At 37.5% G+C, this 16,976-nt stretch overlaps 1 protein-coding gene across 2 annotated transcripts; it reads left to right on the top strand.

Moving 5' to 3' along the window:
* Positions 1-1,119: 1,119 nt before the first annotated feature.
* On the top strand, positions 1,120-9,149 carry LOC106179760 (protein brambleberry). Of its 2 annotated transcripts, none has more exons than XM_086995906.1 (12): positions 1,120-1,419; positions 1,760-1,888; positions 2,243-2,428; positions 3,362-3,584; positions 3,841-3,957; positions 4,232-4,411; positions 4,815-5,021; positions 5,625-5,745; positions 6,105-6,184; positions 6,695-6,882; positions 7,162-7,274; positions 7,823-9,149. In XM_086995906.1, the coding sequence occupies exons 1-12, from the start codon at positions 1,165-1,167 to the stop codon at positions 7,947-7,949; spliced, it is 1,926 nt and encodes a 641-aa protein (XP_086852032.1). In that variant the 5' UTR covers positions 1,120-1,164; the 3' UTR covers positions 7,950-9,149. The 2 variants fall into 2 exon arrangements, with proteins under 2 accessions (XP_086852032.1, XP_086852031.1); XM_086995905.1 differs by having other exon boundaries at positions 1,121-1,419; positions 7,817-9,149.
* The last annotated feature ends 7,827 nt before the right edge of the window (positions 9,150-16,976 follow it).

Genomic DNA, 16,976 nt, shown 5'->3' with positions numbered 1-16,976 from the left:
AAGAAATTTAGTTATTCCAACTTGTTGTCAGTGACATTATTTTTAATCCTTGATATTTTGTGAGGCCCGTGGAAATATGTTTTGAGGTACTTCTGGTTTCCCCAGCTGAATGAGCTGAGATTTTTTTTTTTTTTTTTTTTTTTTTTGGGGGGGGGGGTCAAAATTCTGTGAGGATTCTTCTTAATCATGCTGTTTAGCTGTCGCAGGCCACAATGCAATATTTATACCAGGAGCTGGCGTTCTATGAGTAAGTTCTATTTTTTTCAAGGGGCACCTCGATTGTTCGTCTTATGTCAATGCTGTGCAACAATTTTGCCATGAATTTCTTATTGTTTTCGGTTTTGTACTTATTATTTAAGATATATCAACTGTTCAATTTGGTAAAAAAAAAAAATCCTGGGGAAAAAGACAATTTTCCCATACTTAATACCAATGTATAATGAATCCTTTCCGACATTTAAAGTTGCATGTATCCCCCACCCCCACCCCGCGAGTGGCCATCTATGGAGGTCATGCGGTCTGATGGCAAGCAAATATTCCAGAATAATTACTATAACGGTCGTTTTTGGTGGCAATAGAGAATTTATTATATTTCGATTAGTTGTTTACAGCGTATCTTTGGTGGAATTTGGATTTCTTATGACGTGTTGTTTTAGAAATAGACTTACAGGTAAAGGTACAATTCATGGGTTTGAAAATTCCCCCAAATGCTTATTTTTGAAAAACCTTACATACACTTCAAAAACGATTTAAATATATATGTACATTTTTTTCTGGTTTGGAGCGTTCTTGATGTTGATATTACGTAGGCCATATTTACAGCATATAGGAAGATGGTCGCCGGCTATATGATTGGCCAGTTATTTTAAACTAAATCGACCTCTATAAACTTACAATGGTTGAGTTAAAGTGCAGAGAGGGATAGATTAGTGACTCATGGAACGAGAAAGTTGATTATTTCTCCGGGAAAATCCATTTTGGTGGGAAATTCCCATGTCATGCAGTGTTTATTCAGCACAATGCCTTCTTCTCACCTAACACAGCGATGTAGATATCACAGAGAAATGACCCGGAAGTTCAAACTCGGCCAATCACTGCTGTCTATGACGCACAACGTGGGCTCTTTAAAATTCAGAAATCTGTATCTCAAATACTTCATCAAATATGTCAACTACAACGAATTACAGCGTTTTAATTTTAGTAATGATACTCGCAGCAAGTGTAGAGGAGTCACAGGGTCTTTTTGAGTGGCTCTTTGGGGACGGACAAGCGCAGGATGAGGAAGGGAAGCAAGTTGAAGTAGGAGCACTTTTGAAGACGAATCGACAGGTGCCTTTTGAAATGGCGACAGTAGATGAGAAGTTTTTGATGGAGGTCGCTGGACTGAAACTGTCGCAGTTAGACTTGTGTCATCACGAGGTGGGTTGATTTACTTTCTTCTCTCGCAAAAGATAAAATTAATAATGCCATTATTTAATTTCACAAGAATGGAATTGCTAAAAAACTTCCAACTTATATGAAAGCTAGCATGCCCAGACTTGTTTTTATTTTATTTTAATTTATGCGTTTTTTGGGATGTGGGAGCTAGCGTCAGCATAAAGGGTTTGAAATAAAATAAATAAATGATAAAAAGAAAGTTAAGATTATATATACAATTCGTAGACAAAATAGAGCAAATTAAGATTTTATAAATGATGAAATTAATAAGCCATGTTGCTACTAGTAGCAGGTTTTTACACGTGTTACCTAATAATTTCAGATTGTTGGTAAGCTTAGGACCAGTTGTGGCGGTATGTCAGAGGATGACCTCGGCAAGCTGTCCGTGATGCTGTTTAACTGCCAGGCAGAGAATGAGGGCAGAAAAACATATCCCTGCACCAAGGATATGGTACATATATTATCAATTCTCTCTCTCTCTCTCTCTCTCTCTCTCTCTCTCTCTCTCTCTCTCTCTCTCTCTCTCATATCTGTGTCATAAATGAATAAATTGCAAAATTCATTTTATTAAATTGGGCTTTTGGGTTTAAGTTAAAAGTAAGTTTAGTTGAGAGCCCCCCCCCCCCCCCCTCAAAAAAAAAAAGGAAAATAGTAATTATAATAAAGAAAAGTAGAACAAAACATTTCATTGAATCTGAATAGAAGCTGAGGTACTAAGGACAATTGATTCACTAAATACTGTCATATTTTGAAAAATGTATACAGGGATAGTGACAGGGATAGTGTACATTTTATCTTTCTTCAGACTCTTTCAAGTTGCACCAAAGACATGGACTCGACGACATGGAACGCGTATCAAATTGTCAGCAACAGGGCCAGGGCAATATGCTACACTGCTCGACAGCAACAGTTCCGACTTAAAACAGAGTCCACCGTCAACAAACTTGTGACCACCGCCAACATTCAGCTTGACTCAATGAAACAGTTACAGGTAGGGAAGTGGGGTCGTTTTTTTTTTTTTTTTTTTTTTTTTTGTCTGACAATTTGTTCTGTGAACTTATCTATCTAATGTTGATGGTGTCTGATTGAGATAGGATTTCAAGATAAACAATTCCTTTAACACCATTTACTCCTTTGTTAAATACAAATATAAGATACATAGAACATTATTCTCTTATTACACGCGACCGAAGAGATTTATATAAGACCAGTAGGTGTCATATTGGCTATTTAATAAAAAAATAAACAAACTCTATAAATGTTTTTGAATACTATTCCATTATATGTAGACTTAATCTTAAAGTTTGTTCAAATAAATTAAGATTCTGACCAGTTGTTATACAAGTTGTACTGGACTAGAGAAAGTAGACTTAGGCTTCGTTCACATGCAATGTCTATTTCCTAAATTCTATTTTCTATTCGCGCTATCTTATGATCACGGTCTGTGCACTGAATATCCCGCGGCGTAATTACTGGCAGTGCGAGCCAGTTACTATAAGTTACTATAAGTAACTGGCTCGCGCTGCCAGTAATTACGCGGCGGGATATTCAGTGCACAGACCGTGATCATAAGACATACCGAAAATAGAAAATAGAATTTAGAAAATAGACATTGCATGTGAACGAAGCCTTAATAGTGCTCTAGTAACCATTAGTGATGTTATCACTGGGAACACTCTAGATACAATTTCAAGTATTTATTAAACTGAACCAAAGTCAGTTATATGTTGTAAATATCCTCAGCTACTGGCTACAGTTTCTACTTTTGATTCTTTAATCCTGGTGACTCTGGCCAAAAAAATGCTTTTGGTACTGTTGAAGATCGAGGTAATGAATGACGCAGTATGTCCTTCACTCTTTAACTGTGGCAGTAAATTCTGATTTATGAAATCCACTTATCCACATGTTTTGTTATGTCCCCCAGGAAGGACAGAAAAAGATTGGTGAGGCCACCACCGACACCTTGAAGAAAATGTACGAAGGACAGCAAGAATTAATGATACGGCAGAACATGCTGAAATCTGCGCAGGCGAATGTGCAGATGTACATTGCGGGGAACTTGCGGGAGCTGACCAGGGAGAAGTCATTAATTGCAGCAGGCAACAAAGAATTGGCTGACATGACGGAAAGAATTAAAATGAAGCTAGGTTAATTCTTTTTCTGTATTTTTCCTAAATCATCTATTTATTTCATGTTAATTAATATGATGTATATTAAAATTTAGGCCAAGCGGCAGTTCCTATGACAGTGTCCAGAAACCTAACTAATGTACACATTTTTACTGCTCCAGTTTGAAGTTTGCTGGTATTTTTGTAAGAAAACAGTACTGATGGCAGACTGCTTGTCTTCAGTTTTCAAGAAAAAAATGTGTCTTCGCTGATTTTTGGCCTTTTTTTCTTTTAGACGAGGCCACCTCTCAACTGAACCGTCAAGAAGGAGAACAGAAGCGGAACCACCTTGAACTGCTGGATGATCTCTCTGATATAAGAAAGAAGGCAGAGGATGTCTGGGAGAAAATAGGTAGTAAAATTTTAAAAATAGGTTGCACAATGTAACTTTTGAAGAAACTTGACATTGGACCAATCTTTCCTCTCAGACAGGTGTTGAAATGTATATTGACATGGCCTTACTCAAATATATCCTTCCGAGTTTTGACAAGCTTTTTGCATTAGAAAAATAAAAGAAAATTAAAGAAAAACTTATTTGTGCGTTAGTGTGTGTGTGTCTGAGTTTTGCCAAGTTTTCTGCATTTGAAAAAGAAAAATAAATTTAAAAAAAACACGTATTATTTCAGACGCCAGTGGTCAGCATGTCCTGACCTTCCAGAAGGAGACAGTCAAGCAGTATGAGGCTACCCTGGACAACCTGCGGAGGGTCAACGCCACCATGAACTATGTCCTGACCAAAGTGGACAATATGAAATCTGGACTGGACAAACAGCTAGGATGGTTGTCATCTGTAGTAGGAGAAACTGGTGAAGTCTTGTCTAGATCACAGTTTCTTTAATCACATAATAATAATTATAATAATAATAATTATTATTATTATTATTTTCTGGCTGTCTGTTGTTCTCATTTCTTGTTAGACCTTGTTATAACTCACTGAAGTCAAAGAAAATTTGTGAATTATATATCCTTACACAATATGTGGACAGTAATACTTGAAATTTGATTATAAATTTTCCACTCTTTATACTGTTTGATAAGGAGAGGGTCAGATTTGGGTACTTTTGAGGCTGAAGGAGGGTCAATTACCCACGGCGCACCCCCCTCTTCACCCCTACCTCGATCCATCATAGCAATAGCTTATATGCAAACATCACATACAGCTTATTTATTTATTTGTTGATTTATTGTGTAATCATTTAATATTTCCAGAGGACAGTCTTCATCTGATGGTGACCTGTGTCCTCCATGTGGTATATTTCCTCCTGGCAGCCCTCTCCGCGGCATTTCTCCAGACCCCGGGGTTCACAAGGGGGGTTCTCCTCACGCTGGTCCCTGTGAATGCTCTGTCAGAGGTGAAGCAGAAGAAAAGTCTGGATTTCTTCACAATGACACTGTTGATATTGCTGACTGTAGGAGGTCAGTGTGCTCACTTTATAATAATAATAATAATATTTATAATAATAATAATGAGGTTCATTTGTTCATTGAATGTATATATAATGCAATACATAAAACAGAAATTGGTTTAACATCTCATGTTAAAAAGAGAGAAAATAAAATAAGACTCATAAATATAAAAAGAACAGTTTAAGAGTTATTGGTTTAAAATTACTGTTTTACTATAGAAAAAAGATTAATGGTTTGATAAAAGCTTTTTGAAAGTCATTTGGTTCCTCTTAAAATAAGTCTGCATTTGCTTGGACGAATTATGATATGTTTTGCGTCCTTTACATTTCTGAAAACATTTCTTTTTCGTGAGCATGTGTGCACACATTGTATTTTAGTTGAAAATAAAAGTTACCAATTCCTAAAAAATGTGGAATCCAGTTCCCACCATAATATTATGTCTGACTGATCTACACTTTGTATCAAAGTTTTAAATATGGCTTAAAAAATACTGAGGAAAAAAGTTCTACATTATTCATTATTCAATCATGGGTATCAGTTTTAAACATTCATAACGATGATGATAATAAATGGACTGTACTACAAGATGGGACAATTATTCTTCTATTTCAGTGAACTGGTTCTGTAAGTGGGTGTGTTATATGAGGACCGTAAGGAGATCTGGACTTTGTCAGTGTACTGGAAACTGTTCCTCTGTCCAGTGTCAGGGTCAGACTACACAAGAACACAAGAAGTAAGTTTTATTTATTTATTTTATTTTATTTTATTTTATTTTATTTTATTTTTGTTTATTTATTTATTTTTTTTTTGGAATTTTTATTATTATTTTGTAATTTTGTTTTTATTTTTATTAATTTATTTTTTAAATTTTATGAAATTGTTTTTTTATTTATTACTTGATTTTTAAAATAAAATCTTTACATTTTAGCCTAAGATTATTGGATGTTGATATATATTATCTGAATTTTTTTTTTCAATACATGCCAAATGTAGGGTCTGACAAAAGTAACAAAAGGTGAATGTTATTATTAAAAACTTAATTTGGAGTTTCACAGCAAACTAGTTTTATTCAATTGACACTTTTCCATCCAGACCTGCTGCCTTGTCATCTGATGGAGAGAGCAGTTTCACAAATGGATCCTCTCTGGCAATGGACAGACAACACAGAGTTGGTGAGGTTTTTTTGGCAATTTTCTACTAGTTAGAATTTGTTTACCGTGAATGCATGTTTGAAAAATACAGCACACTTACATAGACGAGACAGTTTGAAAGAAAATCCTCCCCCCTAAGTCTGAAAAGATTCATTTTGAAAAAAAATGTGGTCTAGGGTTTATACCATTTCTAAATGGTTCCAAGTAAGGGTATTATAAGAATGTTCACTTCTCCATAAAAAGACCCCCCTCCCCCAGATTTGAAATTGCTAGTTACTAGGGAGTTGCAGCAGATTGTTACACACTTGTTGCACATTTTGAAACTGGACAATTTGTTTGAATTCTGCCAAGAATCCAGTTAAGCAGTGTTTCAAATGCTCAGCTAAAACCTAAAGAAATAAAAAATTGATCCATTTTATTTGTTCTATATAAAGAAAACTACAGAAAGAAATTAAAGTAATATTTAAAACTGCCATGGTCAGCATGTTGAGGAAAAAATAAGATAAAAACATTTTTACAATTATCTTTCAGACCATTACCTGAACACCAGTACATCTAGTGTGTTGGACACCCCAAGAACCAGTAGGGCATCCACCCCCAGGAGGACTACACCCCTTTTGGCCACCCCCTCAGTTCTCCCGGCCACCCCCTCAGTTCTTCCAGCCACCCCCATGCCTGACCAGGAAGCCTCCTTTACTGCGGCTGAGACGCCAAGACTGGTAGGTTGATGTTGTCAGAGTTGCTATGGTAATGGTTTCGCATACTTTCAGCAGTATCATTTAAAAGTAATAGCTCCACCTCGCACGGATTCTCAGACATTTTTCAGCGCTATATGACGTTCTAATAAGCTATCTTGAACAATTTCCATTTGCACATTTGTGAATAAAATCAACGTATTTTATCAAGTTGACTTTTTCTAACTTTTTGAGGTAAATTGATGTTATCACAGTGAGTCTATTTGCAGATTCATTATTAGAAAATGTGTCGTCACGTTACAGCTTGAAGTGAGTCAGGTAAAGCGCCATCTACTGGACACCTTGGACGGGAGATCTACAACCCGTCGACGTCGTTCACGGAGTCGTAGTAGGACGCCATTAAAAGTGACTGACGGGTAATTTTGTTCACCATATTGTAGTTTTGATTAAATTAAAATATCGTGGTTATCTTTATGCGAGGTCCGTCTGTGCTAAAAACGTCTTAGCAAGCGACTGATGGGTAATTTTCTTTACTATAGTGTAGTTTTGATTGTGCTAAAATATTGGCAAATTTGATGAGAGATCTGTGCTAAGAAACTTTTAGTATGATACCGTTTAGAACAAAGAGCCTAAGAGTGTTCTAGACCCAAGTAGTTCTAATGATCAGTAAAGGAATAAATTTACAACAATATTTCTTTCCGGCTTTCAAGTTTACTGCCAGTGCCGTGGAGTAGAGTACATTGTATGACAGCCACAGAAAACTACCCTGAGTGTCAGGGCACTATAAAGCTAGCTTGCTCGCTGTACCTTTTCATGTGTTAGATTTACAGTGTCGGTATTGCTGATGCGGGTTATGACATCAAGAACGAGCTGGCAATACCGAAATCTAGAACCTAGGGTACAGTAAAACGAATGATTACCAATAAAACATAATTCTTATACATTGGTTCAATTTCAGTATCAGTGGCACCAGCACCCCAGCCCGTCCTCTGTGTCTTGGCACCACAAAGACTGGTCAACCCTGTAAGTTGGCATGTACTCATGGTAAAGACTTCTGTCACAGACATTCACCAAAAGATGGCGCCAAGTAACAGGACGGTACTGCTAGGATTTTTGACACACTAGAATACAAACCTGGAAGAGATCGTATATTCAAGAGAAGGACAGTTTTGAAAGGCATGAACAGAAAGTTGATTGGTTAAGTTGAAATGCTATAGACTGAGTATTATTTTCCAGTTGAATTATTGCAATACGCCTTAGAATTTTTAATTTTACTAAACCAATTTTTCTGTTATTTGATTATGGTAAAACAATTAACGTCTGATGGCAGATGTCGCAAAAAATAACCTTTGTGCCGAAAGGTGGTCTAAAATTATAGACCAATATAGAAGTCTTATTTTAATTTTCCCCCAAACGAATTGATAATATTAATTTAAAAAGAGAACGTGAGAATAACCGACTAACGTTGTGGTCACTTTTATATTGATATGTTTAGGTTCTTTGTGGGTAAGAGTGAACTGGTGGAATCTGTTTCATTGATTGGTGCTACGGGCGTATTCCCTGGAAGCGGAACTTTATTAATTCATTTTTATTTGTTCTTATTTATACATAATTCATTTAATCGGCTGCAATATATTCTAGTGCAATAAGCATGTTATTATCTCCGTGTTTATGCGCTTGTGAGTGATTAAGTGCTTGCCTGTCTGTGTGAAAGAATCTCGTGTGTATGTGTGCGTACGTGGATATGCACTGCGAGAGAGAGATGAGAGAACGAAGCCAATTTTTGACCGCCGTGGATGCTGTTCCACCGATCAGTTTTCAGCAATTAACCGCAATACTGCAAAAAGCTGCTCCGTTTTCATATTGTCAAATTCATTGCGCATACATTGATAACTCGGTGTAATAAGTCAGGAAGGAAGGGAATAGATGCCGTTTTATATTACGTTTTTTTTCAGCCATAGCGGACCTCAATTCCTGTCTCCCCAGCACACCACAAGGCAGAAAAATATATGAGACATCCATTCGGCCTTTTTTTAATCACTCGTGGTATCACGCTCCCCTAGCCTCCTTGTGATGTATCTCTTACACACCTTATGCATTGAGTTGTCATGTATTATATCATGTTGTCATCTCTCTGTTCTTGGGTCGGCGGCGCTTTTTAGCAGAATCGATACCACTATCATGTTAACTATAAATCTTACTGGATGCGTTTATTCAAGTCATATATGTATACTTATGTTAAACAATTTGTTACTTTTATTTATTTTACTGAATAAAGATCTTGTAGCTTGTTTAGAGTTTTATTGGTCTTTAATGGGACAAATAAATAAGGACGTTTACGACTACCTGGATCTTTACAGTGATCAGTTAAACCTAGATTACATTTGAAATGCAATGCCCGTACGGTGCACGTATACTGCCTGCAATTCCCGTATCGAGCGGAGGTAGACGGTGGCTGTGCGAAATCGTATGGAATCTTTCGGATTTAAGACCATGTAATGTAGACATACTCGGCGTAGCCCGTAGCTCCTTACGATAAAAAAAAATCGCACGGAAAATTTCATCGCACGTCGCCCGTGTAAATGTAATCTAGGCTTTAATCTGCCCCGTAATTTTTTAGGTGGGCACATGATCATTAATGGCATATAATGATATTCATTACATCCCATGCAGTGCGTGTTCTGGTTAAAATGTACACTGTCAAAAATGTGCAACTGTAAAGACACTCCGAATTCAAGTCAGTGCAGCTACGCCCTGGTCGATTCTAGGCTGGCCCATTCTGGATCTCTTCAGAAAATGTTATCAAAATCCGCCCAGGAGTCGTAAGTTACGCTGTTAAGTAACAAACAGCAGAGGTAAAGGATGACCCCCACGCAATATTTGAGAATAATTTCCCTTCAGTGATTGGTGAATGACACCTTAGGAGAGGAGATGTATCTTCCGGAAAAAATCGTAATTTAAGGCTAGGACTGAAGACTTTTATGCAAGTGGTGAAAGCATGCGTAGAAAGCGACGCTTCCTGAAAATACCCATGATGCATTTGGAACGTGACCGCCGCAAATAATGCCTACGTTCTATTTTGATAAATCATGGATGACAATCTGAGTTGGCGGAGCGTCTGTCAATTTGTTAAGGGAGAATGGAAGACTGGTTGTTTCGTGTCATGGGAATTACAAAATAGACGCACAAGACACTTAGTTTTCTAAAAGACGAGTGTTTTTTTTTTTTTTTCAACCGAGTTGAAAACGAAATAAATGTTGGCACAAGTAGATTGATGATTTTTCTAGCATTGCTATTACGACCTTTGTACCGTTTTTCTTTTTTTTTTTCATTTTTTTTTTTGAAAGATATTGTTTTATAATATTTATCAAAAGTTAACGATTTGTTCACGGATATTTTAGAGGATTGGTTCAGAGGCAAAGGGCAGGTAGGCTAATATTTCAAAATATTAAGTTTTGATAGCATTCACGATATTTTCCTCTCAAACACTTAACTAAGTTGCAAAATACCTCACATTGCAATCTTTTCTCCCCAAACATGCCATCGGGGGGGGGGGGGGGGGGGGGGCGCTTTTCCAAAATCTCATGCTGATGTTGTCACTGCTGCATAATAAAGTGAAAGCCATTGACGTACCACACGTACATTGCTTTCCGCATTGTAAACTCATTTCCAGCGCCCTTGCTTTAGCTTTGAAGCATCAGGCCGCGCTAAACAAAGACCAATTACAAATTCAATCAGCTAAATGCACAATAAGCAGTGATCTCGGAAGAACGCGTTTCCGGATCACTTGAAATGAACGCACGCTGCATTACTAATGTTAAACTCGGCAGCGACGCTGTTTGTAACAGGACAATCTGGTATGTTCTTGACATGAGATACAGGTTTAAGGCGCAGTTAGGACACAAAGGGGGGAATTGTGTATTAGTAATTTTAACAAAGTAGACTGTTTTCACGATGTACTAGGTTTCTGTGATTATGGGATTCTATGAATATTTGCCAGCATAACGGGAGAAAGTACGTGTATGCAAACCATATGAAAACACAGGCGAAACATTTTATAACTACAATAGATCGTGCATGCATTTAGGTCTATGAAATAACTACTCCCTGCGGCTTGTAAAGTGATTGATTTTTATTTTTTAGTAAATTAGTTAAATTATATATATATATATATATATATATATATATATATAGATATAGATATATAGATATATATATATATAAACTCAGTTGTTTTCGAGCTCGAGCTTCAAATTTGTTCACACGAATGTCCATATTAAGGACGTTTTCTCACGTGTGCAGCAATGTACATTTAGCATATTGAAAGTCCTGTATCCTTAAATTGTACCTGAAAATAACTACGGAAATTAAGATTTGCCGTTTGCAATGGGCACAGTGAAATTGTACTGATGACAGCCTTGTAATGTTCATATAGGAACGACGAGAGAGAGCAGCGTTCTAGGAATGTCACAGTCGTTCACGAGGAAAGGGTAGGTGATGACACCGTTAACATTTAAAGGGCAAAGAATGACACATCGTTTACAGAAACAGTATCCGTTCGTGCAAGGAATTATTTAGTTATGGTTTACCACGTTGAATGTGATGGATGAATCAGTGTTAGACTAATTAGAGGAACGCTGATGTTGACGTTAGAATTCTTTTAAGAATGTTCCTGGATGCTCCCATGGGAACTGTTCTGTGACGCGGTGACATACCACAGGCCACGACAGCCGCACACCCACACGTGAGTTCTTGGAAACAAAAACAAACTTTGACGCGGAAAACACAGACTAGCTACATGTCAGGGTTCTAAATTTGAGCTTGTTGGCGCAAGAAGCAATTATACAAATAGGACATAAGATAAACGTTCTCAATTGATGCGGAGAAAGGCATCAGATAATGTATTAATGTGACAGTAGTGGATTTGAGGAAGAGTACAAAACTTGCTATCTCAAACAGCGTGAATAGATTCGACTTGTACGAGCGTCCCTGGGAGAGAAAGAAGAGAACGCGTTGTTATCATTTGGGAATTATCAGATATCTCATTTTCAGTCTTCAGTTGATGACTAAAAGAACAGCTCCGTGGTATAAGGTGCGATTAGTCAAATCTACGAGTCAGGTAGCCTGCCGGGTTTCGTCGGTCCTGGATTGTAAGGTAGACGAAAACTAGGCGACTGTTGGACAAATCGAGTATTAGTGAAAGGTGTTGGAGAAAAAAAAGACATAAGGAATTTCGGTCACTTGAGAGAAAACAGAGAGGAAGATAAAACCGTGGGAATAATGGAGTTGAACGTCTCGGTGTTTTCAAACCAGAAAAATACGTCAGAGGAGGCGGAGGAACTTTATGCCCAGCTGCTTGCCTTTGCACGCGTGGCAATGGTACCGACGTCTTTCATAGGCCTCGTTGGTAATATCTTGAACCTGATCATTCTGAACAGAGCTGCTGTGAAAGACTTGTCCGTTTCAGTTTACCTGACCGGGTTAGCCATTGGAGACTTGCTATACTGTTTGGACATTTTCCGTTGGTACCTTGAGTGGTCTGGGATCCTACCACAGCATTATAACTACGACATGTACTGTAAAATAATGAACTTTATTGGATATTTTTCGACGGGTTTGTCGCATTGGATGATATTCTGCGTGTCTTTGGAGAGAATGATTATGGTGACCTTCCCTTTCAAAGCGAAGTCGTTATGTACGGTGCCCAAGGCGCGCGCGACCGTCTGTTTTTTCGCCCTAACAATGGCGTCTTGTGTCTCCATCAACTTTGTTTTCGTGACACAGATTCACGGAGTTGACGACACTTGGATTTGCTGGACTAGAAATGAAGACACTTTAGGAAATTTGCTGTTTAATATATTCAGACTCATCTTCGAATTGCCACCTGTGGTTTTCGTCCTCGTGCTCAACTTTGTCACCATTGTGTTTTTCTTTCGAAGCAGAGCCAAGTCGACGTTAGCGTCCAGTTCTATGAAAGTCTCCCACAGAACCACGGATTATGAAAGAAAACTCACAGTAACCCTCACGGCTACGGGACTTGTCTTCGTAATTCTAGAGCTACCTTATCTGATAATGCTGCTGCTTACGCATCTCTATGGCAACGGCCCAAAACTGATCGCAGTTTCAAATATCTGCAAGCTTCTCAGCGGCATCGACCATGCTTGTAACTTCTTTATATACATCCTAGGAGCGCCCCTGATGAGGAGGGAGTTTACCGCAATGATGCGGAAGATTTGTCCCAAACGCCAAGACGAGGCTACGTCTCCTCCGGTGGCCAAGTTGAGTCAGGCGTCGCCCAGCCGACCATCACCGTCCAGTGACGGTCAAGAAAACGATAGCACAGATATGACGCTTTATTCCATCACACCGATTCCTTAGAATGTGTAATGATATATTACTACATTATTTATGGTTGTTATCTTAGTGTAAAATGTGTTTCATTTGGACAAGAAACGATTTCAGGAGATACGTCATTAAAACCAGGCTATGATAAATAATTTTGACTAAAGACCTAGTTATATTTCCTAATTCCATTACAAAGTTGGAATGGCCTGTTTTTTTCATCTATGCAGGTGGACCTACTTCCCTTACGAGGACTTTTTCTACATTTACATACAGTTTGATGTTATCACCATTTGAATTCTCCAATGTCGTGTGGCGTGTAGCATCGTAAACAGCGGAATATAGAGCAATGGAACAATGAACGGTTTATCATAGACGTTATCATAAAACTTTGACTAAGAACATTAAAGTTTACAATGCATGGGAATACGTGGGAAAATTGGCCTTATTGTATTTTTTTTTTAGGAAAACTAGACACAAATTTTGGATTAATTTGCCAGGAAAGATTGTCTACTTTGTAACATGTTTTTTTTTTTTTTTTTTTTTTTTTTTAAACGTGATAATTCAATCTTGTCAGCGTTGTGTAAAATCTTTTTATTGTTCAAATGTTTCATACATTGTTACATTTTCAAAAAATAATGTAGCTGAAATTTCAAACGATTGAAGATAGAAACAACATAATTGCAATAACTTTGCATTTGATAATATAACACCCAAACAATTGTGGTGATTTGCACTCATTTTTTAATCAAATCCAGAAATTGTTGATCGAGTTTACGTTTGTTGGGCAATTGATGTATTTTCTAATATATTTTGTTTTGTAGTAAATCGTTAACATTTTTTCAATGTATGTTGACAATACCGCTGTAGTCACCTATGACACAGACAGAGTTTGACTGAGGGGACGTAAGGATAAATATATACAATAAAAGATGAGGACAAAATTATGTACCAGTTACAACACTAGTCGCCCACTGTATGCGGCACACAAGAGCGTGATTATATCGAGGCGAAATTATACCACTGTTGGCGCTTCGAACAACAGGATAAACGCACCGAAAATACAGGCAAGCCTGTATGAGAAATACATGTGCAATTTTCCTATTGTTTGGAGTGCCAGCCGTGGTATAATGTAATAGATAGATCCCCGGTAAGGATATTTTATGGTTTATCTAGAGAACTGTTTAATAAATTTTGCGAACTGATCAACTACATAACCTAGCCCAGACGTTCGCCAGCACATGGAAACTGCCATATTACCTCCTAAATTCAATCTTCCAGTATCATTGTCTCATTGTCAGGCAATAGTCTCTCTGGGAGTGAGCTAATGTCAACGTTATCTGGCAACCGAAGGCAATGGCATGTTCCGAAAACCAAGATTGATTTTGTGGCGAGAGTGAAACAATGTACTTGCAGTTTGGAAATTTAACCGGCAAGATCGCCTTATTGCCTGTGTTCCTATCACTCGGGCATCTGCTTGCGAGGCTTTTGCCTGACCATATATACAACATTACAGGACTTGAAGACCCAATCAAGGTTCCCATAGCAACCAACGTATGACGTAACTTTCGCGGTTAGTTGTGGGGTAATGATCCAATTGAGTTCTGGAATCTCACAAGGTCGGCAACAGAATTTATTAAAGTACAGTATTATGTGGATATTGGAATGTATTCTTTGCCTGTAAACTAGCTCTTGGACCAGTATCACAAAATGTGCCATGCTTTAGTCTTTTTTAAGCTGTTACAACAGAAATAATAGAACGTAGAAACAACAATTAGAAAGCCCCCTGTACGCAGCGTTTAATAAGTGAAATCTGTATGCGTTCTCAAATCATCACATTATTTATCTACAGAAACATACCCAAATACGCCAGGCTGTTTCTTTAAGCAAACCAATTAACTGTGATTCATTATAATAAACAACTTTCGGGCCAGGGAGGTTCGGGGGGGTTCGAAAGAACCCTCCTTTTTGCTGGGAAACCGTTCTCTCTGGGTAATATTTTATATAGGTACATGAAAGTTAAAAGTTGTAAGGTCCAATCTTTCAAAAAAAAAAAAAAAAAAAAAATGCTGGCCACAGGCGGGTGCTTACGTTTAGACATTTGAGGTAGGGTACACGTGGGACTAGAAATCGTTAAGGAATAGGAGCAATCAGATGATGTTGAGAATGTTTTTCATCTTCTTAATGAATGAGCATGTTTTGTAAAATGATGTATGAATAATTTATACTCATGCACCGATCATTAAGTGGATTGCGCCAGAATGGATACAATTCATACGGGTGATTTTATTTATATCTTGTTTTACCCCCATTAGGGGAATCAGGTTAATACGTGTAAGGTAGATTCTTCACTGAAGTATGTGATCAACTCCCAGTTTGATATCCCCCTTGATGCTGTGCTGATTAATTCCGAACGTTAAAACCATGGACATGCAATTAGGTGAACAAAATGAGTCATACAGAGACTCTGTTGGTGCCGGAGATTAGAAAGAGAATGAATACGTAATTCTGTCTCTTGCCACACCCTGCGTTATTTTGATGAAAACGGTATTAGCTTCATCCCTGGAGGAAGTACTCGATTTAATTGCGATTACCCGTCGAAGTCAATTAGTGGGGGTTTCGTATTCTATCTGTGACCGCATTCAGTGGCGGTTTTAGCAGAACCCCGAAATAAAGCAGTCGGTTTGATTGCAATTAAGCGGTTATTTATTGGTTATGTTTTTCATGGCTTGTTACGCTGACCAGATATCAGAGGTTTTAGATTTAAAAGTCATGCTCTGCTTCAATTCTGGATAAAGGCATTTAAATATAGAAACTATTGAGCTAAACTATTGCCCGCTTTTATAAAAAGCGATTCAAGTGGCCTACTGTAGTCAGTGAGTTATCATTTTTGTCTTCATGTGAAAGGCATGTGTGTACAACATGCGACTTCATGCCGTTAATTAGCAAGATTTTTAGAAATCTCTGTAGAGTTACTTGACTATCTTTCGAGAGTTAAGTCAAATATGAGAGATATTCACATCTTAGCGAAAGGAATCGCGTTAAGTATTCAAAGTACTTTCAAACACATCGCACCATCTTTCATAATACAAGAATCGTAAGAGACCGTTTTCGATATGGTACACTACACTTTTTCACTCAATGGCATATACATTGTACTTTAAATAATTCTGTCAGAACTTATCGGGACTTTGAGAAGCAATTTCCGGACGTTTCTATGGTAATTCAGTCGGGACAGTTCCGCTTAGCAGCATACAAATGGACATATTACATAAGCCCCATAATCAGTATCATTGCTGTCTCACTTGTGCCACCTGTGCAGTAGTAGTGCGAGTGGGCGTTGGTTTGGTAACTTACGGACGTTATTCGCCTAGGGCCGTTATACAGCAAAACTCTTGAAGGGATAACAACTGTACGCTTTGGCAAAAAAAAAAATAAATAAATAAATAAATAAATAAATAAATAAATAAATAATAACAACAACAACAACAACAACAATAATAATAATAATAATAATAAATAAATAAATAAATAAATAAATAAAATGGATTTTCCTGGGTTAAACGACGATTTTCCTAAACTTACCAATGCTTAATGAATCTATTCCGACATTCAAAGTTTATGTTTTTTTCTTAAGAGGTTATGACGGAGGAGACATCTACGAAGGTCTACGTGGTCTGACTGCAAGCACAGAATAATTGCCATAACCGTCGTTTTGGCGGTAAAATAGAAATGATTATATTCCAGTGTGTTGTTTACAGTGTGAAATATGAATC

This window comes from Lingula anatina, chromosome 9 (assembly GCF_051362555.1).
Source record: "Lingula anatina isolate TDL-2025a chromosome 9, LinAna3.0, whole genome shotgun sequence".
Lineage (NCBI taxonomy): Eukaryota > Metazoa > Brachiopoda > Lingulata > Lingulida > Lingulidae > Lingula > Lingula anatina.
Note: the sequence above shows the minus strand (reverse complement) of the source record. Positions and strands in the feature narration are given on the sequence as shown.

What these genes read in the sequence shown, in the direction of transcription:
- LOC106179760 (XM_086995905.1), top strand. Translation starts at nt 1,165, where the DNA reads ATGTCAACTACAACGAATTACAGCGTTTTAATTTTAGTAATGATACTC. An exon ending in TAGACTTGTGTCATCACGAG is followed by an intron (nt 1,420 to 1,759) that starts GTGGGTTGATTT and finishes TAATAATTTCAG; the next exon opens with ATTGTTGGTAAGCTTAGGAC. An exon ending in ACTCAATGAAACAGTTACAG is followed by an intron (nt 2,429 to 3,361) that starts GTAGGGAAGTGG and finishes TATGTCCCCCAG; the next exon opens with GAAGGACAGAAAAAGATTGG.